Raw genomic sequence first — 26,677 nt, 5'->3', positions numbered from 1 at the left:
CTTTGGAAATGAACTTGTCTGCGCTTTTAAATTATATATTTAAGACACTAGGTGTTTAGTCATGATCCTAGCCATCTTTTCTAATGCTACAGCAGAGTGTTTGGGTGACTGTCACATTTCACGTTTTCTGAACACCAGTATCTTATTTATTTATTTTTTAAATCAGTCTTTAAAAGACAAAACTTAGACTAAGAGAATTAGAGTTTGAGATTAATTGGAAAGGAACGATGTGTAAAGTTTCAAATAATAAAACCAACAAGAGTGTATATAACTTATATGGGTAAACTTAAAGTACTATTAGTAATAAATATAGCTGACATATAAACCTACTTCTCGCCATTTGTAGACATTTTCATTTTCATTCAGTCATAATGCATTTGATTATTTTATAGCACTATTTGCATATAAAAAGGAATTCTACACATGGTTAAACTTCCTAGTTTATTACTTATTGCTCCAATATTACTTTTGTAGTCTTAGGTCTTATGAATAATGCATAAAAAAGTTCTACCTTCAAGGCCAAATATATATTCATACATCTTTTCTGTAACCCACATAGAGGACTGTGTTACTCATAGGTTAGTGAAATCATCCTTATTTTGTAGATGTAAGATTTATAATTACTTCTACTCCAAAGATGATTACAGACAAACCCTAGTATGCAAAATATATACAGTGGAAAGATACAAAGTATGAAAAAAGAAAACCTGTGGTGGTATTTATTAGAACTATGGTGTGATTCCTGGGGTTTTCTACGGGTTCTTTTTTTTTTTTCTTGAGGGCCATACCTGCAGCATATGGAGGTTCCCAGGCTAGGGGGCTAATCAGAGCTATAGCTGCCGGCCTATACCACAACCATAGCAACACCAGATCCGAGCCGCGTCTGTGACCTACACCACAGCTCATGGCAACGCTGGATCCTTAAACCCACTGAGCGAGGCCAGGGATTGAACCCGCAACCTCATGGTTCCTAGTCGGATTCATGTCCACTGTGCCACAACAGGAGCTCCTGGTTCTTGATAACACTATTTTGTAAAATGTGTCGTTCTGAAAGCAGTAATGGTCTTAGGGTATGAAGACCCAAGTTCAAGCCTGGTACTGCCTTGATCAAGCTATGTAATCTTAGCTAAGTCACCTTTCCTCTTTGTTTTTGTTTTCATTAATTATAAAATAAGTAAAGAGACTCTTTAAAAGCACACTCTCCCCTGTCTCCCACCTAATTCTCTAAATTATAAATCTGAGATTACTTGGCCATCTGCAAAGAACCAAGTGCTGTGCTTAATCTCATAGGTAATAGTTTTAAGAGTAGTGATCATATGTTTATAAGGAATTTTGCCAATATTGTCATTGCTAGTATTCAGTCCTAAATTTTTGTGGAAATCTATATTTTCAAAAATTAACACAAACAATGGGATTTTACAATTTGGATATCAAAATTTTAATCAACTACCTTTTATTGTTTTTGAATAAGTGGAATTTCTTGCCTTCCAAAGGGCCTTTTTTCAGTATGATGTTTTACACAAGCATAGAGCTTACTGTTTGATTTTCTCTATTTGACCTTTGATTGCTGCTGTTTCCTAACCAAGCAGTTGGTCAAAAGTGACAGGACCATACAGATAAAGCAAATAGTGTTTCCTAGGGGTTTAATAATTAATAACCTGACCGGTCATCAAAATGTCCACAGATCCTGTTCCTTACTATGTCATTGGCCACAAGATTTTAACAAGAAAAGTCTGTATAAAAAGCGCTGGGGGTGTGGGATGGAAATGTTATAAAATTGGGTTGTGATGATCATTGTACAGCTATAAATGTGATAAATTCATTGAGTAATATAAAAAGAAAAAAGAAAAAAATTGCTCTTTTGTTTCCAAACAGGTATTAGAAGTGGATAAATAATGTGCACTGCTCTGAGCCCAAAGGTACGCAGTGGACCTGGCCTCTCTGATATGCATCAGTACAGCCAATGGCTGGCCAGCAGACATGAAGCTAATTTGCTGCCGATGAAAGAAGATCTGGCCTTGTGGTTAACCAATATGTTAGGTAAGGTAAAATGAGGTCATTTTGTCAGCAAAGATAACAGACTTTTCCCTTGCTCATGTAGAGTCTTCCTTCTAAGCATGCGGGAACCCCTTAGAAAGAAAGACTTATTATTCTCATTTTGCATCTGAGAGTCCTAAAGCATAGGGAAAATTTAAATGAATTTCCCAGTGTCTCTCACATTAACTGTGCTTAGTAATTCCAGTATTATGCATTGAAATGTGGAACTATTTGGTCAAATTGCTTATTTCATCTATACTCTGATTTGATTTATTTTTACCTTTCTTTCCACAACTGGCAGGTTTGGCCTATTCTTTTGGCACTGCACACAGGCCATAGTCTGTGAAATCTGGCTTCTAAAACTAGATTTCTTTGCCCTACTTTTATAGCACACCTTCTAAAACTGCTGAATACCCAGATTCTAGTGCAATAACATCTATCTTTTGTCCACATGAGCTGACTAGAGTCATCCAACCTTGAACTAAAATTTTTATTTTCATTACACTTTTGTTCTTAAGTACTCTTCCAAAAGGATCGTCTTTGAGAAAAATGCTATGTCATCCTAAGACTGCCTCTTTTTTTGGTTTCTGTTGTGCTAGCATATTCAACCATGGGCAAAATGGAATCATACATTTAAAGGATCATCATATATAGCAATGCTATTTTCACTAGTAATATTTCGCAGAGAACAAAAGTGATTTAAGACCCAAGAAACGGGTCTTTATTAAGTTTACAATATATGCGATTTGAATATTGAGTAAAAACATAGAATTTGTATGGCGCTTTATCATTGACAGAAAGGATTTCATGAGTATTATTTTATTACTGAAAGAATTCCTTCAAGGTAAGTGTTGTTATCCTCACTTTCTAGAGAGTTTAGTGAAGAGCATTTGTGTATCTGAAATTTTAGCAAGGTTTGGAGAGGTTTTAGTACATTTTAGCAAGATTTTTTCCTTTTGCTCACCATGGCTCTGGATTTTTACGTTGCTTGTGCATTTCTTTAAGCTTTTATCCTAGAGTTAGATATTTCCTTTTTTCCCACTGTTTGCACATGTTTTTGACAGTTCTGTGTAGTCTAACAAGGGCTACAGCAAATGGGCATGCAGGTGGTACCCTTTGCAAGGGTGCCCAGTCAAAGGGCAAGGGCAGAAATGTGGAAGGCATCCTTCACATCCATCATTCTCCAGAAAGATCCTTTTCTGTGCCATGGAACTGAATCCATCAGAAGGAAGGGGCAACCTTTCACTCATGATAAGGAGGAGAATTTATCTCCATCTTGTAGAGGTCAGTTTAGCCTAAACAGATGGGTTTCCTCTCTCTTTTGTGTCACTAATTATTGTTATATTAGTAATTTATTAACTTTGAGCTATTTTTCAGATGTGGGCTATCACAAGTATGGCAGGATAGAATAGAAGTTAAGGCACAGACTCAGAATAAATTGCCTGTGTTTGAACCTCAGGTCTGCCACTTATTAACAGTATGATCTTGGGCAAGGTATTTCACCTCTCTGTGCTTTAGTTTCCACATCTGTGAAGTGGTAATAATACTAGGTTTGCTATGATATTATATGATTAAAATATGTATACTACTTAGAACAGTATCTGAGATATTATAAACTCCATATGAGTTGTTATTATTTCATGTCTATAATTTGGCGATATGGTTCATTCAGTTTTGTGGAAAAGTTCATTCACTTATTCAACAAGTATTTGAGTGTGTAGCAACATAATATATGAATAAATGGACTCGAGAATCAGAATTGTTGAATTCAAATATCAGTTCCACCACTTACTAGTTCTGTGATACTGGACAAGTGTCTAAATGCACTATGCCTGAATTTCATCATCTGCAAAATAAGTATAATACTAGTTAGTACCAACCTCATGGAATTGTTGGAGATTCAAATGAGATCACCAGCTTTAGAACAAGGTCTGACACACAGGAATCAACCACCTGTAGTAAATACTAGCTATCGTGTTTATTGTGTTCCAGCACAGTCTGCTGGGTCCCGGACGGTAGAATGGTGATTAAGATTAGACAGAGTACCTAATCTTGTAGAACTCGAAGTAAGTTGAATAAGAAATTAATATTAAATAAGTAACTGAATAAATAGTTCATGAATTGAAATTGCTGTAAACATTAAAAGATGTAGGTTGCAATAAGAATGTTTACTTGCTTTTAAACAAGCAAGCGGGAGTAGGGCAAATGATCAGAGGGCTTGGGAAAATCATAAAAAGGACTAAAGGGGACTTATATTTAAAACTGAGATCAGAAGAGTAATTAATAGCTGACCAGACAAAGCATGAGAAAAGGGCCTGGATGGAAGGAATGACATGTGTGATATAGGAAGGAATTTGGTGCATTGGAAGGACTGAATGAAGGCTAGTGTCAACAGCATAGATTCAGAGGGGGAGAGTTTCATGAGATTTATTGGAGCCAGATTGTATGCTGCTTTGAAGGCCATGTTAAGGAGCTTGTCATTTATTGCATGGTCAAGGACTCTTTGAGATGTTCTAGGCAGGGGGGCATCATGATTAATTAAGAGTATAGCCTGATTACACAGGTTATGTTCCAAGGTCCCATGACTTGTCATCAGAAGCATTTTATCTGGTGAATGTGATCATTTACAAAGTAGCTTGATCAGTGTGAGCAGCCCAAGACAGCCTCAAAGAATAGAGAGTCAGTGTATGTGTAATGGAAATATACTTGGACTAAAAGTCAGGAGACCTGGCTCGTAACTGGGCGTCAGGAGACCTGGCTTCTGGTTCTGGCTCTGTCACTTGGTAGGAAACTTGCCCAAAGTCACTCAGCTATCTTTTCTGGGCTCAGTGTCCTCAACCATAAAATGAAGGGGTTGGAGTATATGATCTCTAATGTCCATTCCAGTTTCAGATTCTAAGTTTCCAGGAAATCCATCTCTTCAGACCCAGTTTGAAATCAATATGCATAGACAAGGAGAAAATAATTTGCATATGTGAAAAAGCTTTCTTTTTAAGAATTAGAAGGCTAATTTTTTAATGCTAATCTTTGGTAACACAAATGCAACTGATGGCTTGTGAAATTTTCTCAGAAAAGATATCTTAAAAGAATCTCAAAATATAGTAAACTACCACTTTCTGTTGACTTGAATTCATAAAAGTAGGTAGATAATAAATTTCAAGTGAATATCCTCATGGTAATTTGGAAAGTTGACCAATAGCTTGAGAATATTTTAAGTAATAAAACATTTAGAGGTAAGAAAATGTGTACTAGGGTGTTCCCATCATGGTGCAGTGGAAATGAATCCGACTAGGAACCATGAGGTTGTGGGTTCTATCCCTGGCCTCCTTCAGTGGGTTAAGGATCTGGTGTTGCCGTGAGCTGTGGTGTAGGTCGCAGATGTGGCTTGGATCCTGCGTTGTTGTGGTGTAGGCCAGCAGCTGTAGCTCTGATTTGACCTCTAACCTGGGAACCTCCATATTCTGTCAGTGTGGCCCTAAAAAGCAAAAAAAAAAAAAAAAAAGGAAGTATGTACAAGAGTGGTGATAATAAGGAAAAGAGGAGAAAAATGTTTTTATTACACATAGTAGATACATTTAATATTCACATCTTTTAGAAATAGAGTCATTAAAGTACATTTATTTATTTAAAAATTTTATTGATAAATTTAAAAATTATTACTGGCCTTTTTGTCACCTCAGAAATATTTGCAAATTTTTACTATGCTGCTCTCTATCAAGTGTGAATTTTTATCTCCTTAAAAGTTACAGATATCTTAAAAGTAGTTTCAAAATTGATCTGGTCTCCAGGTAAAGTTGACGAGGCCTGCTCATCAACCCAAGTCCTGAAGTCAGGCCTGCAGAAATAGGAAGAAAGAGACACAGAAATAGAGTGGGGATCAGGGGACTACAGCCTTCAAGAGGCAATAACCACCCTCTGAGCCAACTCATGGTTTTTATTTACTATTTTCTACTTCCTTGTATGTGCAGGGGATACATTGGTATTTTACTTCAAACTTATTGGAAGCAAGATATGCTAGACAGTCATTCCTAAGCACATAATCATAAATGCTTTAGCCCTCCCAGGCTGTAATTTGTTGTTTGCTTCAAGCCATCTATGGCCTCCCCAAAATCCCCCAAGGCCCCAGTCCTGAGAATGTTAGAGCTGATGGTTTTCCATCAGCAACATCAATACTTTAGCAGTCTTGTTCTCAAGATGCCATTCTTTGATGTTGTTCTCATTCCTTTTGCCTCAAGGGTCATGAGAGAGTCGTAAGACTCTGTAAACTATAGCCTGACCTTCTACAGCCACTCTATGGCACTAGTCTTTTCTTTCCATTCTTTGTCACATCACATATTCATGCCTCCAATAGAAAGTACCTGATTTTTTTGATGAAGTAGAAATTCACAAACTAAATTAAAGTTTTCAATTAGATTTTGCCATTGTACTATAGACCTTAACTTGTGAAAAAACTTCCTATTTCTTTGTAGTAATGCTTGACTAAAATGTAACTTTTTTCCTTTCTTGTCATATGAATGATATTCTAAATTCAGATATTTCTGATCCTTCATGTAAAACGTCAATTGAAAGATGAAATTTCTTAAAGAACACTTGATTTATATTTAGATTTTTTTGGTAGATAAAAAGTATTTGAGGAGTTCCCTTCATGGCTCAGCAACTAACAAACCTGACTAGGATCCATGAGGATGCCGGTTCAGTCTCTGGCCTCGCTCAGTGGTTTAAGGATACGGAGTTGCTATGAGCTGTGGTGTAGGTAGCAGATGCAGCTTGGATCTGGCATTGCCGTGGCTATGGTGTAGGCTGGTGGCTACAGCTCCATTGGACCCCTCACCTGGGATCCTCCATATGCCATGGGTGTGACCCTAAAATAGAAAAAAGAAGTATTTGATAGGGAAAATTATTTCATTGGTTCATAATTTACATTCATGCCAAATATATAGGCATAATACTGTAATTTTCACGTGCTATATACTTGCTTAATCAGTAGCAATAATAAATGCCACTCTAGATTCTTAAGTATAGAATTAAAGCTGCAGTAGCAAATTTGGAATAGCCAATTTTTAGACAACTAAAATTTATATATTAGAAATCAGATGCTATCTTGTGATAAGTTAACTAGTCCAGATCAATAAATGGTCATGATAGTTGAGATTTCTTTATGGGGTAATAAACCAGTATGATTCATGAGAAAATCATGTGATATTTACTGACTTGTCACATATCCTTGTAGTAACAAGTTTGTTTTCTAATAGCTAGCCCTATGGAGTTTTATGACCAACTTTCAGAAAAGATAGCAAAAGAAACCTGAAAAGAAAGAATCTTGCCTATACAACATTTCTCTGGCCATTGTCCCCTGCTATATATTAAATATACATATTTCATTTTGACTTGAGGCTTTCTGCTTTGTTATTTTTGTTCATGAACTAGGTATGGCCCATTTTAAATAAACTGTGGCCTTAAGACATATTTGAACATCAAATGACTATACAAATTAATCTTGGAGAAAAACTTATTACTTTGAATAAATAGCATGTTACTAAATAAATAGTCTCAGGTAATAGCAACTGCCCATCATTCAGATAGATGAAGCACATTCTAGAAATTTCATGATTATTGACAGACTGTTGTTGGCTTAGCTTTGACATGAATATACTATCATAAATGTTCTCAAGTTGTTTTTTAATTTGCATTTCTTTAATCATTTGAAAATGATGGTCTTCCTTTACCTTCACTTAGTATTTGTTTAATAACACCATTTGAATCACAGGGGGTATACATTTGAGGGAAGATTGTAGTTAAGCATCACAGAAATTGACATTGTTCTTAAAGATTTTAGAGCTTTGGGATGTAGGAATATGTGTTTGGACATATGCAGGGACTTTGAGTAAATCTTAAGAGTTATTACAAATAAAGTTAAACTGAATTGATTTTACTTTTACTTAGAAATGCATTATGACAAATGATGTTATGGTGATTGTCCCTTTCTCTGACTTTTCTATATGCACATAAATGAAAATTCACTTGTTATATGCTTAATATGATCAATATATAATATTTTCATTTATTTCTAGAAAACCCAATTTTAGCATTAAAAAACTAAGCATCTATTTACTGGAGTTGCTGCTAAATAATGAGTTTAGAATAGCTTTCTTTTCTTTTTTCTTAAGGCCCTTTTACTAGATACTTATCCTGCAGAGTTCTCATGTTCTTGATGTAGTCAATAAAAATTCCTTAGGAAAGGTGGTGTCTTATGCTAGTTCAAAAGATTAGAGAATCAAGTTCATGTTCACAAGTTGACACCTTTCAAAGCAGTTACTCCCTAAGTTTTTTACCCAATTTTTCCAGTAGAACCAGCTCTGTGTTTTCTTGATACAAATGCAGGGCAGACACTGAATCACTGTGGAGCAGGTGCTGATCTTGAGTTTTTGTGTATAATGAATCATCTCCTATCTCACAATCTTCAAATTTCGATCTCAAAACATTGAATTATTTTAGAGTCAAGGTAGCAGATGAGTTGCTTTGAGTTCTTCACTTAGAGAAAAAGGTTGTGATTGGGAGGTGCAGTGGAGATTAGAGTTTGATCATATCTGGATTACCCTTATAGATAAAGTACACCAGTTTTCTTCTGCAATGAATCAGGTTACATATCATGGCACACCCAGATGACATTCTTAGTTATTCTCCAATCTTCCAGATAGACTGTTACTCATTTCTTACCACCACTATCTTCAGCCCTATGCTGTTGCTTGCTTGTTTCTTTGTTTTGTTTTGTTTTGTTTTTGTTGTTATTTTTTTGTTTTTCTTGAAGGAGCTTTAGCAAAAAATTCTTTGAAAAGTTTCTACAAAGAAAAAGATAGTTGATGGTATGAAGATCAAAGCCCACAATTATGAACCCAGGAAGTAAAGATATTACTTCTAGACTTGGCTATTTTAGATTAAACTTCAGGTCAATAATCTTTATGACCCAGTGTGGGTCAGACTTCAAGATGATCTAATTATATCTATTCATTGCCATTTCTTTCCCTAAATACACCAACAACGTGGAAAGAAGGTTTTTGGAAAGAAGTGCTTCTATGATACTATAATCCTGCTCTTTCTAGCATTTGTAACCTAATGTCTCAAACCAGCTACACAATTTTCATTAAGATCTGATTCAGACTAACAGAGAGTTAACTTTGTATAACTTTTACTTGAGAAACTGTAATTAGTAATTCATAGCCTATTCTGATGGATTTTCATGATTAAATTCAGCCAATTTTATATTGTTTTTTATATACTCTTGGTAAAATTAATGCAATAAAGAATATGATAATGTATCATCCCATATATGGAATATAGCTGATTTCTTAACAATTATACAGTACATTTAAAATGCATATTTTATGATTCTTAATCATTGGATGGAAAATATGTTACATATAAGGTTAAAAAAATTCTGTCTTGCATTTTCCTTCATTCAAAGTCAGTACATTTCAGCTATAAAGTATGTAATAGTGTCTGTTTTAGCAAAAAAAAAAAAAAAAAAAAAAACTCCCACCTTTTGGAGCTATAAAATATATAGAATTGAAAGCTGACACCTAATATATTTTTCATTAGGTACAGATGTCCAATGCAAAATTCCTCAAGTATTCATGAAAAGCAGGATAACTAATTTTTTTCAGGTATAATGCATAAAAAATCATACCTCTTGGTAAAATTTGCTAATGACTTTTTAATGCAAGCTGTTTTTCTTTTTATAATTTACAAGTTACTTTAAATTTATTGTAATCATCTTGTCACTTAACATTACGAATAGAATCTTTAAATTTTCATGTAGCTTAATCAAATAGGAAAGCCTCGAGACCTCTTCTAAATGTAGAAAATCCTATAAATATTTTATAAAGGAATCATTCAACAATTTAGATACATTTTACCTTCTTTATCTTGAAATTTTTAATTGACACTTTAAAAATACATCTAATATTTTATGCTTATTTGCAAAATAACTTTCTTATTGTTAGAAAATGCGAAAGAAAGAAAGAAAAGGCAGGCCAACATGGTGAATGCATAATACAAATTCCGTTGTGCTGGCTTTTTGTATCTTGAAACTATTACTTTCATTCTTTAAATGAGTTGAGCTGCATACAATTTTGAAATAATAGTAGTTCTGTATAGGCTACCTCTGTGGTGAGTACTTAGAACTACTGCTGTTTTGCCACCTGCAGAAGTCATCATCCGAACTGAAGGCTCAATGCGAACTATCCAGTAGGGAAAAAAGAACATTAAAAAAAAGTAATTCTTTTTCCTCCCTTACTTGCCCTTCCTGAAAACTATAAAAAAAAAAAAAATTTCAAACAGATGTTTCTTAAAATCAAAATACGTTAGATATTGTGAGTTTAAGATGGTAGTTTATCTATTGTTCCGGTTGTTTTATAATTATCTTGAGTGTTTATGGAATTTTAGCTGAATGAATTTTTCTTAAAAGTTATTCCTGTGACTCTTAGTGTAAAACCTTAAAATACCTCTTTTTTTTTGCTTTGACTTAACTACTTTGTGCAAAAGTAACAGCCAACATTTTCTAAATATTTTCCAGTAGTTTTTTCTTCATTTGTTAATTCATATGTTCTCTGCCCACGTTTACAAGGTGCCTTCTACATAAATAACTTTATACTTAACTCCGTAGTAACACTCACAAAACGATATACCTGAAGAGGTTTCTAGGGTACTGAAGATGACAGGAACTTTATATAAAACCTATTATTAGCAATAGAAGTAGTATGATGAGTGCCAAAGTGAGTGATACCCATGAGTAGAGCCATTCATAAAAGAAATCTATATAAATGGGAGAATCTCTTTCTAGATTTCTGGTTAAAGGGAAATGTCGAACTTGTCTTGGCAGAGAGAAGTGAGGGGAGTGTTTCAGACAGGGGCCATCCCTAGATTATGGAAGTGGAAGTTCCAATCCAAGGCATGGAAGTGGAAATGGAAAGGTCTCTTAATGGAACTAGGAAGCAGAGTACAGACCTGGCAGCAGTGTGTAAGGATGTTAGGGTAGAAAGGCGGATTTGTGGCATATGAGAAGACTGTGGATATTGGGTTAAAGTGGATGTATTTCATCTCTTAGGTAGAGGAGAAAATTAGGGGCCATGAGATAGGGATGAAGATTGACTAAGTGAGGGTGGTATTTTAACAATATTAATTTTACCAGTGATTGTGATATGTATTGAGGGGGAAGTTGAGGCTACAAGGACTAGCTTAGTTCTTATTGCTAGAGTTGAAGTATCAGATCATGAAATTTTTTGTTATGATTATGGCCCTAGAAAGAGAAGGAAGCGTGACTCTACTTGTGACCAATAAATTGTAGAAAATAAAGACAGGGAAATAAGGGAGTTCCCGTCGTGGCGCAGTGGTTAACGAATCCGACTAGGAACCATGAGGTTGTGGGTTCGATCCCTGCCCTTGCTCAGTGGGTTAAAGATCCGGCGTTGCCATGAGCTGTGGTGTAGGTTGCAGACACGGCTCGGATCCCGCGTTGCTGTGGCTCTGGCGTAGGCTGGTGGCTACAGCTCCGATTCAACCCCTAGCCTGGGAACCTCCATATGCCGCGGGAGCGGCCCAAGAAATAGCAACAACAACAACAACAACAACAAAAAGACAAAAAGAGAAAAAAAAAAAGACAGGGAAATAAAATAGTCTAAAACTTAGAGAATTATAAAACCAGGAAAAGTAGAGAGCTTTGAGAAAAATGAGTTTTGAGGAACATATAAGAAAGAAAGTAATGGTTTTTTTAGGGCTGGGGGATTAGAACAATCATGAGTGATAAAGGGTACAGAGTTTCTTTAGGGGTAAGAAAATGTGCTAACATTGATGATAATTGCACAGCTATGTGAATATACTAAAAACCATTGAATTATACACTTTAAATGGGTGAGTTGTATGGTATGTGAATTACATCCCCCAAAAGCTGTTACAAAATAAAAGAAGAAAGAAGGAAGAAAATATAACTTTAGGAGCATATGAAAAAGAAGAGCTTTAAACCAGCAAAATGTCAGGGATGGACAACTGTGAATCATGTTGATAAGAACAGTAACTAGAAAAAAAATAGAAAAAAAAAAAAGAACAGTAACTGAAGCCATGCGTGGTTGTGAGGAAAGAGAAAAAAGCAGAGATGATAATACTACATATTGAGCGCTGCACCAGGAATGGGAAGAATGGCTAGTGAAATTGTGTTTTCTTATAGAGAGTTTATCACTTGCATTAATTTTACCTACATTGTCTTAATCAGGAGAACAAATTCAATGGAAGCTAGAGATGTGGCTTTATGCATTGTCCATGCTATTAAAATTGCCAGTGGTGGTTAATTTTTTGATGTACTGCGGCTTTACTGTAAATTAAAAGAGAGCTATGGAGTTCTTGTGATGAAAGGTATATACATAACATAAAATACCAGTTCCACTTTAGGCTCTTGTCTTGCAGGCCAAAGTCATTGAATGAGACACAGGATGAGAATCAAACAAATCTCAGAGCCATAATGTATAATCATTGAAAGCTGGTTCTTTGAGTTTCATTAACTGGTTGTTTTTTATTCCCTTTGATTGATGAGTAGTGGGACTCTTTCACCCCGGCCATCCTTTTGCCACTTTTTTTTTTGGCTTTTTAGGGCCACACCCACAGCATATGGAGGTTCCAGAGGCTAGGGTTCTAATTGGAGCTAGAGCTGCCAGCCTACGCCACAGCCACAGCAACACTGGATTTGAGCCTCGTCTGCAACCTACACTAAAGCTCACAGGAATGCTGTATTCTTAACCCACTGAGTGAGGCCAGGGATGGAACCCGCAACCTCATGGTTCCTAGTTTCCGCTGTGCCACGATGGGAACTCCCTCTTTTGCCACTTTTAATGTCAAATAAAACTTCTAAGCAGTTGAAAATCTATTGTGAAAATACAGACTGTTGGGATTCTTGGGACCAAAGGAAAACATAAAATTCCAAGCAAACTGGAGTTCCCCTTGTGGTGTAGATCACAGACACAGCTTGGATCTGGCATTGCTGTGGCTGTGGCATAGGCTGGCAGCTGCAGCTCTGATTCGACCCCCAGCCCGGGGAACTTCCATATACCACAGGGGCGGCTGTAAAAAAAGCAAAAAATAAATAGAAGAAAACCATTCTTTCCAGTAATTACCTATTCCAGATATGTAAATCAGCTGGAATTGAAGTTTTGGTGATAAAAACTGCATCAAATATGTTGGCATGAATGTCACCTTTAGGTTGGGGAATAATCATGCTTTTATAATATTTCTTTTTGTTACTTCAGGGAAGGAGATTACGGCAGAAACTTTTATGGAGAAATTGGATAATGGTGCCTTGCTCTGTCAACTTGCAGAAACTATGCAGGAGAAATTCAAAGAGAGTGTGGATGCTAACAAGCCTGCAAAGGTAAAAGATCCCTAGGCAAAATCCTGCACTGCCAGGTTGTAGATTACATTTGTAGTTGCCTATGAATTGAGTTTAATTGAGGATTTTGTTGTAAATAGAAGTATTAATGCCTCTATTCACAACAAAACACAGAGAGTGCTTTTTAATTAGGTGACGTTATTTGCACTTAATTATATAAATCATATAATCCTTTTGGTAAGTCTAATTAAATACGAGGTTATCGAAATTGATGGTATACAAATACTGTGTATAAACTTGTTGAATCTGACATATTGGTTAAAAATCTACCAGAGAAATAACTTATGTCATCAGTGATGAACAAAATCTGGGCAAGAAAGATTTATTGAATAGGTCTTTGTTTTCAAATAGATTATTATGGCTAAATACTGGAACAGAATATTTGGAATGTGTAAATTTTGCTCATTTTAAGTAAGAGTAGGAGTTCCTGTTGTAGCTCAGTGGTTAACGAATCTGACTAGGAACCATGAGGTTGTGTGTTCGATCCCTGGCCTTGCTCAGTGGGTTAAGGATCCGGCATTGCCATGAGCTGTGGTGTAGGTTGCAGACACAGATCGGATCCTGTGTTGCTGTGGCTGTGGCGTAGGCCAGTGGCTACAGCTCTGATTCGACCCCTAGCCTGGGAACCTCCATATGCCTTGGGTGCAGCCCTGGAAAGAGACAAAAAAATTAAAATAAATAAAATTAAAATAAATTAAAAGAGTAAGAGTAAATCGAACTAAGTAACTTTGGACAAATTCTTTTCTTTCTTTTTGCTCATATTTCTTTTCTTCCCACTGTTCTAATATTTTCCTGGTTATTAAAAAAATTTATAGTGTGGTGTTTCATATTTTTTGAAAGGAACAAGGTAGATGACGCTTGTTTTTTTTTTTGCTTTTTAGGGCCGAACCTGTGGCATATGGAAGTTTCCAGGCTAGGGGTTCAGTCAGAGCTGCAGCTGCTCACCTATACCACAGCCACACCAGTGCAAGATCCTGAACCCACTGAGGGGGGCCAGGGGTTGAGCCCTCATCCTCATGGATACGAGTCAGGTTCTTTACCTCTGAGCCACAGTGGGAACTCTGTAGACAACACTTTTCTTAATTTTAAATAGAGACGGAAAAGAGGTAAGAAAAAATGAGGTCAAAATAATGTTAAAGTTTATAGTAAAAATAAAACAACTATTAAACTTTCTGCAACTCTGGCAAAAACAGTAAAACTGATTATTTATGTAAAGTTTCATTATGATTACTGAACTGAAATCCAAACTAAAGATCAAGCTCCCTAAAACAATGTATTTCTTTTTACAACATTGTAGTAAGTTTGAGGATAATATTTTATGTTGCTCTGTAAAGTACTATATATTATACAAAGCCCCTCCATTTTTTTTTTTTCATCTTAAAAGCAGCTCTGTGAAAGTGTTAATTAATTCAGTGGCTCCCAAATCTTGCTGTCCATAGGAATCACCTAAAGATCTTTAAAAACTCCTGGGGACTGGCTCCTATACCTGAACATTCTGATTTAATGGAGAATGACCCGGGGATTGGGATTTCTAAAAACCTCTTCAGGTGATTCTTATGTATGGCAAAGTTTGAGAAACACTGAGTTCACTTTTTTTTTCCCTGCACGTAGATGCAGCATAAGCGGTTTGTGAAAGATCACCTAGCAGTAAGTAACTGAGCATAGATATGACTATGTCAAGTAAGTAACTTGACATAGATGCCCTCTTTACAGATCTAGTGCTCTCTCATTTTGTGTAGCTCAGACACAAAGATATTATTTATGAAAGATCATATTCAATGTTAGGACTATTCAGAAATTCTTTTTCTGCGGTGGCTTCCATTGTAATGTGACTGGCCTCTACCTCAGGTTACTAATGAGAAGACATAATGCACAGTAGGAGGACAGTTTGTAAAGAAAGTTCACTCCAAAATAATTAACAGAGGGGAAAAAAGTGTTTTACCCAGACTCTTTTGAAAGCATTATCTTAACATTGTATAGGTCCTTCAACCTCTATTTGTATTATTTATTGTTCAGGAAAGAGAGCTCATTGCCTCTATTTTGAGATCTTGAATCCTTGCAGGTAACAAAAAATAAACAACTCTGGAAAGGTACAATATCTGGTTTTGTTTGTAAATTTTTGCTTTTGAAAATGAAAGCTAAGATCCCCAAATAGAATTATAAGACTGTCAAGCATAAGACAGCCCCCAAAGCATTATTCTATTGCTTAAAGGCTTTGACGTTAAACGCATTTTGCTTGGGCTCTAGTTTTATTACTTATTAAGTGCTGTGTCTGAGTCTTAGTTTCTTTGTCTGTAAAGTAGATTAATAATCATATATGCCTGTCAGAGAGCATTACAGAAAAAAAGGCTCTTGATAAATACTACCTTTCTTCCCTATTTGAGAGAGTTAAGAGATCCTGATGAGAATTTTAGATAAACTAGAGGAAACCGGAAGAAAAACAAGTATTTTATAAAAGTTCATAGTTCGTGTGATAGCTACTACATGCAAATATATTTAGCTCAAATTTCCTTAATGATATGTAATATTTAGAAGAGGTATGGGTCAGAATTTTGCTAGCTATTTCCTTTGAAACATTTATTTCAAATTATATCATTTTTATAATGAAACTATAAAACATAGAAACAAAGGAAATTTTCCTTCCAAAGTGAGTAAAAACTATGGCAAGCTTTTATTAAACTTAAAATACTTCTTTGACCCTCAGCCATTTGTTTAATTGAATGCAATGCTCAAATTTATTCTTATTTTGATAAATACATTTTAATATAAAAACTCAACTGTCATTACTAAACAAGTGTAACTTTAAAAATGCCCATTATGACCTAACTTTCAGTGCTCAAAACATCAAATTTACTCTGAGTTGGAAGTTGACACAATTACCCTTGACTGAATCACCTTCTGTGTCCTTGGCAAAATTCATATATTTCACAACTTATTTCCAATGCAGCTTAAATCAAATAGCATGTGCCTTGCTATATGAAAAATGCAAAGACAGCTAGTTTTTCTTTGCCTTTTATGAGAAGTTTTCAAAAGATGGAAAGCCAAATGACTAATACCTTTATAGCTATTATTGTTCATAAATATAATTTTGTTAAGATTTACAGTTTTCAATCCATCATTGTTGATAAACAGAATTAGTTGTTATATGAGATTCTACAACATTTTGTTATTATTAAATCTAAATTTAAACCAGAATAGATTTACTAAACCCCTGGTAATTACATTTGCATAAAATATTTCCCTTAGGAAAAAAGGAGACTTTCAAATTGAAGGTTATAACATAAGTTTATGATATTATGTCTGCTTACATGTGTGTGTAATTATTTTCCACTTTGACATTTTGAAATTTAGGGACAATAGTGGTGAAGATAGATGAGTTGATCAGTTCCTTTGCTGAATTAGCAAAACTTTTATGTTCAGAGAGATGTTAAAACAGAATTTTACTTCTTAAAAAATCAGCAACAAACTCGATCTTATCTAAAGTCATTTTATAGCAAGTCTTTTGTAATTTTCTCCCAGCAGCTTCAGTCTCACATTCTTGTTCTCATAGCAATATTTTTACTTTTCCTGATTGATAGTTAATTTGGGGATTTTACAGCTGTGTAAACACATTAGAGCAAGTAAGTTATGTGTGGTATGTGTGAAGTATGTCTATGTTAAGAGTGATTTAAACACTATTATATTTGCAAGTAGATTTAATAAATACGTTAGTTTACATATTTAATATTTTAGTAGTAAATTCATGGCTTATATCTTATTCTGTCTTGATAAAATGCTCTAAATGAAAGTAAATTATATCCTGTGATTCTTTCTAAGCATCAACAGATCAAAAAAATTTTTTTTGGCTGTGCCTACAGCATATAGAAGTTCCTGGGCCAAGGATCAAACCCACGCCACAGCAGTGACCCAAGCCACTGCAGTGACAGCACTGGATCCTTAACCCGCTGTGCCACAGGAGAACTCTAATAGATCAATTTTTTTTAAATAGCCTTTCTATGTTTTTAGCCATAAGTAGTTAATCTTAGCCTTTGCAATGCAGAGATTTCACAGAATTAGGCTGTAGTTGGACAGAAACTTTGACGTGTAGCCATTTAACATCTTTGATTTTGATTTTTTTATATGTACCATAATATGATCAATTCATTATAAATATAGTTTTTTGTTTTTTTGTTTTTTTTTTTTTGTCTTTTTGCTATTTCTTTGGGCCGCTCCCGCGGCATATGGAGGTTCCCAGGCTAGGGGTCGAATCGGAGCTGTAGCCACTGGCCTACGCCAGAGCCACAGCAACGCGGGATCCGAGCCGCGTCTGCAACCTACACCACAGCTCACGGCAACGTCGGATCCTTAACCCACTGAGCAAGGGCAGGGATCGAACCCGCAACCTCATGGTTCCTAGTCGGATTCGTTAACCACTGTGCCACGACGGGAACTCCCATTATAAATATAAATATTAATATTCCCCAAACTGAGGAACTTTAATGGCAAAAATCTAAACAAAAATTAATCTTTCCACTGTCATATTGGGATGAGAAAATCAAAAGAGTGGTAAGACCAAGGTTAGATTTTATGTCTCTTGACCCTTAGTTACCTGACTCAACTTAGTGTCTCTAATCAAGAAAAAATAATTGCCATAATGATTTGTGAATTTTGATGAACTGGCCTAGAGTGTTCATTTGCAGGAAGCTCTTCTTATTGTTTTTCCCAGTCATGACTTGCTGATTTGTGTACATGATTTTGTCAACCACTGGGGCAGCAACGTGGTGCAAAAAAACTCAAAGGCGTCAACCTCTTTTTTTTCTCCTAACATTCCTTTCCATTCGTCTCATCTATCTTAATCATCTCTACCCCAGACATCAGAGATTCCCTGGATTCAGAGCTTCCTTTGACTTCAAAGAGACCTGGGTGGTTAGATCAGGTTTGAAGCACATGAAGGGAAAAGAAGAAAAAAAAAAAAAGAAGTTTTGTTACTTAGTAGAATGCTACATTATGCTCCAAGGAAGGAACTGAACACTCACCGTTTAAAGGTTGAAGCTAGCCGTTGTTCGCGGGAAAGAACATCCTAGTCGGATAGAATGCCCGTGGCACGCTTGCCCATCAAGAATACCTAGTTCTCTGAGCTGCAAGATAACAATACCTCAGGATGTTGTACCATCCGGGAATTAAGTAAGACATAAAGATTAGAGTTTTTCCCCACAAAAATCAATAGTGCATTTTGTTTAGAGAATGTCTTATCAAGATTGAATTAAAAGAAAATAAAGATCGAATTCAGAGAAATCCAGAAATTTCCATGTACTGCTGATGTCTGTAATGGAACAAGAAAATATGGTAGATGTGATAAAAAGGTTTTTCTTGAAAAGAAAGTCTCATCTGTGATTAATCTACAAGCACCCATTTCTAGCTATATGACTAAAATAATTAGATATTCTTTAAGAAATCTGTGATTTTGAAATGTAAATGTATTTCTAGAATTAAACCAAAAGTGAATCATGGTGAGAGGAAGGGAATATAGGTGGAATGATATGGAAATAAATGAGTTTTTTTCTTTTTTCTGGCTGTACCTGTGGCGTTTGGAAGTTCCTGGGCTAGGGGTAGAATCTGAGCTGCAGCTGCAGCCTGCACCACAGTGATGGCAATACTGGATCCCATCTGCATCTGCAACCTATGCTGCAGCTTGCAGCAATGCCATATCTTTAAACCACTGAGTGAGGCTAGGGATCAAACCCGCATCCTCATGGACACTATGTTGGTTCTTAATCCACTGAGCCACAAGAAGAACTCCAATAAATGATTTTTTTGATAGATTATTTTGCTGCCTGGGATTGAGGAAAAAAGAAAAAAATGGGAACGTTAGTGATAAAGTCCAATTCCTTGGAATCAAATAAATATAAATGTCTTCGCAATTTCAATATATTAAAGTAAATTATTTCCCAGTATAGTACTAAATTCTCTTGTCCACGTTTCACTAAGTCCCTGACAGTCTGGCAAATATTTTTTATCTCTAGCTCAGAGACAATGAGATGCTGTGCTTAATGTTTTTATCATGAGGAGATTTTCCGTTCTATATCATCTTACAGGGTGGGCTAAATGGTGCTTAACTGCCATAGCAGTAAATGTTTATGTATCACGCAGCATGATTGACAAAGTTCTTGACTTCTTTTCACACATAGTCACCATGTCATAGAGGACTTGATATGGACTGTATGTACAGACTGAAAAAAGAAAGCAGTGTGAAAAGGTGTGCATGATAAGGGGTGGGCACGATAGAGAGTGAACGATGTGCTTATGGAATTTATCTTGATCTTCAGGCCTAATTGCACTAATTCCAATGTGACACTTCTATTCCACAGTACAGTATTAATGGGCACAGCTCAAAACTATGGCCAAGTTGATTATCTGGCACTAAGTTCATTATAGACAGTTCATTTTCATGGTCATTAGTACCCCAAGACAGAAATTCAACCTCCATCAAAAAACCACAGCACGCTAGAAACTGGCATGATGTCTTTTACAAAAATGGCAGTGTTCCTACATGGCCTCTACTCCTGGGCCCAGAAAATTTATTTAGTTGACAAAACGCCCTTCCTGGATTCTCACGGGATTTATCTTACACCCTCCGGAATGCATGTATTTTTATGAAGTCATCTAGTTTGCCTATTATTCCTGCACTTCAATATCAAATCACCAAATATCATGATATAGAAGGGTTTGATAGCTTGTGGGATGTTGAAATCTCCATGATCCCTATCAGTTATGTCGCAGAGCTAGAGCGGAAGTGCAGGATAGTAAAAGTGTTCTGTTATTTTTGTCTAGTGTATGTAAACTGCTTCTGGAGTTTTCTGTTTGTCAGGATTAAGAAAATTACGTTTTCCATATCAGTACATGCATGCCAAGTACCAGGATCTTTATTAATGTACTTCAGTGAAAAGACTGTATCTGGAACAACAATTATGATTAAAGCTGTTGCTTCATTATAATTTCCCCTCTGTTCTTTGTGTCCCATTTATCTTATATATTGGCTTGAATTGAATGGAGATGTGATGGAAATCACTTCCTTTGCACTGAGTCATCATTAGTAGTGTGAATATCTAATTGTTTTAAAAGTGTGATATTATTTTATTCTTCTATCAAATATGTATGTATTCCATGTATCAGGGAATAAGAATTCTGACAGTTTCTGAGAATATCCATGCCAAATATATATTCAGGAAAGAATACAAAATTAAACTCTGATATGTCCAAAAGCTTGCAGAGTCTTACAAGAGTCATCGCATAAAATGAACTTAGGTCAAATATCCATCTGTAGCATTTGATCCTTACGTGTCATTTCCTTTTGCCTAATCATAGTAATCAGTAGTTGAAGTCACTCTGAGAATTAGAGGGAAGCTTTATAGTTAAGACTTGAGATCAGCACTCCTTTCATTCACTAGGCTCTGTGTCTATAAACTGGCTGTAGTCTGGGAATTGCATCATCAGAAAAAAGACTGTCGTTTTGGGAGTTCCTGTTGTGGCGCAGTGGTTAACATATCCAACTAGGAACCATGAGGTTTCGGGTTCGATCCCTGGCCTTGCTCAGTGTGTTAAGGATCTGGCGTTGCCGTGAGCTGTGATGTAGGTTGCAGATGCGGCTCGGATCCCTCTTTGCTGTGGCTCTGGTGTAGGTCAGTGGCTACAGCTCCGATTGGACCCCTAGCCTGGGAATCTCCATATGCCATGATAGTGGCCCTAGGAAAGGCAAAAACACTAAAAAAAAAAAAAAGAAAAAGAAAAGAAAAAAGACTGTCATTTTGTTGTTGTCTTTGTTATAGAAATCAGAAACTTAGGGAGTTGGCTTTCAATTTACACCTTAAGGTCCCATGATTAATAAACCACAGTCAGATCTCCTATGGGGCAGGTCATTCTAAGAGGTTTGATTAGCCTTTGTATTGTGGCAGCCATATCCACCTTGCCTATGGAAATGAAGTGCCACCATGTATTCCTGCCACACTGAAGATCTCTACATTAAAATGAGGGGACTCCTGTTCAATCCATTAGCATTCTCATTCTGAAGAGAAAATTCATGTTAAAAAATTCTGGAACTTTCTCACAACCTATTCTTACATTTTAGTGAAAACCAGAACCTCTTTGGGCCCCACTGAGTAACATAGTCAAAAGTGTGCTTAGGTGACATATGCATTATACACTACATGCAACATTTCTTCTCTGTTTTTGAATTCCTTTCTCTATATTGTACCATGTGGTGTTTCGCCTTTTAGTACCATTTAGTATAGGCTGGCATTGCATCTGTGCCTGTATCAGCAAATCTAGCTGACTTTTCAGTATCATCTATGGATGTCTATGCATTCTAGTTAATGCAGTGGAGTTAATTAATTCTTCCCAAATTAATCGTGTCCTGTTGTCATCAGACTAAAACCCTCAAAGTCTATTACATAAATAGAGAAAAGCCCTATCATAATACACTGAGTGACAATCAAGGTTATAAATATATGTTGAGGCCATATAACTAGTTGGCCATGAAGGAGGTCCTTTGTTGACCAGGAGTCTTGCTTTGAGATGTATCTTCATCCATCCTGATCCAGGCCACAGTATTTTAATAACCTGGTGGAGGTTGCCAGTCCTGGGTATAGCTAGTTGAGACTTCTAAGGACAGAGTGATGGTTCTAGGAATGTCCGGGTTAACCATACACTTTTTATAGTTTGGTCCAGGACAATACCATTTCCAAAGGTTATAGAGCATAAATACATGTACAGTCATTTCAGAGTACCACTGTCAGAATTAATCATTTTAAACATTGTTAGAGTGGACAGCTAAACAGAAATGGTTAAGTGTGGACTCAGCTGCCAGACTTCCTAAGTTTAAATCTCAATACTGCCATTTACTAGCTTGGGAAAATTATTTAATTTCTCTGTGCCTTAATTTTCTCATTTCTAACCTGTAGATAATATTATCTCCTTTATCAAGTTGTTATGAAGACTGAGTAAATTAACATACATAAGCTTGGAGCAGTATCTAGTACATATGATTCATGCTCATTAACATTTAGCTATTACATTTATTATTCCTTTCAAGATTTAAATTGCAGCAAGAAAGAATCTTAGTTTGATCAACAGTTCTCTGATCAGGTCATGGTCTTGTCTTGATGGACTTCTGTTCAGACAAAATGAGAGAGAGATTGTTTCCCAAAGGAAAGGAAGAGATAGCCTGGAAGAGTAAAAATGTCTGTTGTGATATTTTACACACTTTACACACTTTGTAGGTAGCACTGGTTTCCCATCTGTCAGAGCACCTACACCATATTGTTCTATTTAGTTGTTTTCTTGTCTTGTTCTTTATCCCTTTACTATACTCTAAGATCCTTAAGGATATAGTTCCTGTTTTATTCATATGTAAGTTCTTCATAATAGGGACCTATAGGTGCTCAGTAGATATGTTTTGGATGAATAAATGAAAGAATGAATGACTAAATGGACCAATGCAGACATTTACTGGTAGAACCAGATGTTTTTATAAGATGATTTTTAATCCTGAAAACTTTAATTCTTACCGAATTAGAAATCCCTCCCTCTACTGGTTTTGCTTAGCTCAGAAGTCTTTGATGTGCAAAATCATATGGAACAAAGTTGACGTTTTAAGTGATGAAGAAAACAGAAGATTGTAGAATTTGGTGCAGGAAAAAACAAGGATCCGAGGGCAGTAAAAGTACTGCTAAGAGACTGGCTGAAGCAATAGACCATGGAGGTCTAAACTAGTTAGTAAGTGAATACTGGTCATTTAGTTAATTGTAGATGTTATATAGTCACACAATACATTATTATTTGATTTCAGAGCATTATTAAAGGTAAAAAAACGATGACTTAAATGAGCATATTAATATCCAAATGTTTTATTCAGGTTGAGGATTATTTTTCAAGAACTATTTATAATGTTTATCATGGTTCCTACAAAATACGGATAAGGAGAGTGATAACAGTAGTTCATTGAGAATTAGGAAGCAGAATAATTGTAAGGGCCTTTCATGTAATAGGTTTCCAAGAGATATCTTTTACCTGAAATGAGGTATTGTTGATAGCAATTCAGGGTTGTGTTTTACTGAAGGAATCATAAAGATGAAATCATCATGTTTGTTTCTCTTATTTTGCATCTTTTTCTCAAAAACTGCCTCTTTCATCCTTATAAAATAGTTGGTAAGTGAAATGGGAATATGGGAACTATTTTTTCTTCTCAGCCTCTATTAGTCAGCTATCAAAACACTCTTTAACAACCAAGGTAAAACTGCAGTTTCTGCAAAACTGTAGGAGAGAATCAGAGAACTCCAGTGCTTAGGAACAATGAGCCATAAACACTGCTATTGGCTTTCAAAACATTGTATTATTTTATTTTTATGTATTTATTTTATGGCCACACCAGCAGCATATGGCAGTTCCTAAGCCAGGGATTGAATCTGAGCCACAGTTGTGACGTACGCTGCAGCTGCATCAGTTATGGATGCTTCAACCCGCTGCGCCAGGCCAGGGATTGAACCGTGCCTCCAAAGGACCCAAGCCTCTGCAGTCGGATTCTTAATGCACTATGCCACAGCAAGAACTCCAAAAATGTGTTATTTTATTAAATAATGGGTAACTCAAAGGAAAAAGTCATAAGTATAGCAAGTTCATCATTTTAACAACCTTTAATAATATAGAATATGATGAATTATAGTTTATGATAATTAAGTCATATTTATATGTCATTTTATTTATTTATTTATTTATTTATTTATTTATTTATTTATTTGCTTTTTAGGGCTGCACCTGCTGCATATGGAGGTTCCCAGGCTAGGGGTCTAATTGGAGCTACAGCTGCCAGCCTTCTCCACAGCCTCAGCAACGCCAGATCTGAGCCATGTCTGTGACTTACACCACAGCTCACGGCAACACTGGATCCTTAACCCACTGAGTGAGGCCAAGGGTGGAACCCACTACCTCATGGTTCCTAGTCGAATTCGTTTCTGCTGCAACATGATAGGAACTCCTATATATATCGTTTTAAAGTTTGATAGATGATTGATGAGTGTATGTTAGGAACAAGTGATATTATTTACTGTGAATGTTTATGTGCATGTTTGTTGGTGGTGAGAAAGAACATGACAAAAGAGAGACACAGTCTAATAAAGGAATTTACTCTCTATTAGGGAGAACATAGGTATGTGGTAACACATAGATTTTTTCAGATCAGGCTTACAAAATTATTTGAAAAAACAGAATTTTAATCAGTTGCAGATTGAAAAAAAGGCAGCATTTTATTATGTAGCTGAATTTAGAATAGAACTTAAAACATGTAGAAATATATACTGAAAAGTTTTCGTACACGTAGTTTTTACAAAAATTATTTTGAGTAGGTCTCATCTAATTTCTAGATCAAAAGGTATAACAATTAAAAGTAATAATACCTGCTTTATAAATGAATGGCAGTACACACATTGAAATGCCTAATGTGCATTTATATGAGCCCATTGCAATGGTTTTTCAGTGAATTTCAGTACATTAATTTGACCATCACTAGTACCCATACATTATTAAATTTTAAAATATTTTTAGTACTACAAAGTCAGAATCTAAATTACTCTCATATCTTTGTTCTCAATGAATCATAAAATAATTGCCAGTCTCCCTCTTGCTGTATAATTCTTTTGGTAGGTGGTAAAGAAAGCCAGTGTCTAAGAAGGCAGGCTGAAATTCTTTGGGAAAATTACTGAAGACAGTATAAAGTTTGTTCAATTATTTATCTATAGGTGGAATTATAAGTTGAACTCTATTTTGGCTTTACATATTTATAATTATTTGGACAAGTGTATAAATCCTAGTCAAATGGAAAATAACCATGTATGTACAAAGCATGGAGTTAACCTTCGTGACAGGCACTAGTGTTTGAGATGGCTTTCTTTTTATGTAAAAGAAGCCAATGACAAGAAACAGAATTATTTCAGAATTCCTTTCAAATTACTAGAGAGTAAAATATAATCTATTATTATTGTGTTTAGCTTCTTTTGTATTTGTTATGGACCGGTAGCTGATGACCTTTTTATATGAGCAATAGCAAGTCATTATTTTCCCAAGTTCTAATGTTCTTTTTGCATTGGAGTTAACTTCTGATGAGCTCTTTGTGCTAAGAGATGTGAGAGAGAGTATTTCTAGCCCAATTCGAGTGCTCTGCTAAGAATCCCCACATTCCAGAACAAGGGAAAGACGGAGAAAGGCCAGGTGGCAGCATTTAACCTAGACATTTGCCAAGTTTCAGAGGCTACAAGTTCCTGTGGATCCGCTGATATAGAACTCTCCTTCAAAACTGTTCAGTTCTTACCTTTCAAAAGATCAAACTGTGAGCTCTTGTTTAGTAGTGTAAATAATGGCGCATTAAAGACATATAAAGCAAAAGACTAAACATAAAACATGTTGAGTTGAAATTCCAGAGAGGAAGAAAATAATTAAATTCTGGATTAGAAGAACTCACACACACACACACACACACACACACTTTTCATTTACATAATTTTATAGCACCAGCAGAACTTTGCCCTCTGAGCATAAAAGCAAACCTGATCGAATTTTTCCACCATGACATCATCTCTTCCACTTACACGCTCACATCCTGCATTTAACCACATGCAGGCACATGGGCAAGACAAGACTGTAAAAGGAGTGTAATTGGGGAACTGTTTTCATGATACTTGAGAGCACTAATTGTGGTCACTGCTGTTTCAGAGCACTATGGATATAGAATATTATGTCAAGAAAAGTTACTCTCACCATATGGAAAATAGAAAATTAATTATTTTAAAATGAACTGTTACTAAATGCTTTGGAGAAAGTCGGGTCATTTCAACAAATCAATAATTATTATGCATGCCATTTCTTAATGGAGAACATTCACAGGTCTTATAACCAGAGCCTTTTTCAAGGGACTGAAAATCAAGGGGAAATAGTTCCTTTTTAATTTAAAAATGTCTGGAGATTGCTAGGTGATTTAAAATATAAGTACTTACCATATCGGTGTGTGTGTGGTCTAGGGTATGTGGTACTGGTACATTACAGGCTAATGGCATAATGTTTTTAGATGAGGTAACTGAGTTTACAGTATATAGAGCTTTTCAACTGTATCTTAATCTTTTAGGGACTGCATGAATGCCTTCTATTGTTTCACTTAGCAGTTTGAAAATGCATTACATATCATGC

General features: G+C 35.7%; 1 protein-coding gene across 5 annotated transcripts in view; it reads left to right on the top strand.

The window, feature by feature from the left end:
* The window catches only part of GAS2 (growth arrest specific 2), a 167,064-nt gene that overhangs the window by 36,550 nt on the left and 103,837 nt on the right, over nt 1–26,677 (top strand). For all 5 annotated transcript variants that reach the window (XM_047776127.1, XM_047776124.1, XM_047776126.1 and 2 more), the window contains 2 exons: nt 1,876–2,040; nt 13,329–13,450. In XM_047776127.1, the coding sequence (XP_047632083.1) occupies nt 1,896–2,040; nt 13,329–13,450 (267 nt within the window). In that variant the 5' untranslated portion in view covers nt 1,876–1,895. The remainder of the gene's footprint in view (nt 1–1,875; nt 2,041–13,328; nt 13,451–26,677) is intronic.

Source organism: Phacochoerus africanus, chromosome 4, assembly GCF_016906955.1.
Source record: "Phacochoerus africanus isolate WHEZ1 chromosome 4, ROS_Pafr_v1, whole genome shotgun sequence".
NCBI classification, from domain to species: Eukaryota; Metazoa; Chordata; class Mammalia; order Artiodactyla; family Suidae; genus Phacochoerus; species Phacochoerus africanus.
This window is presented reverse-complemented; position numbering and strand designations above follow the sequence as displayed.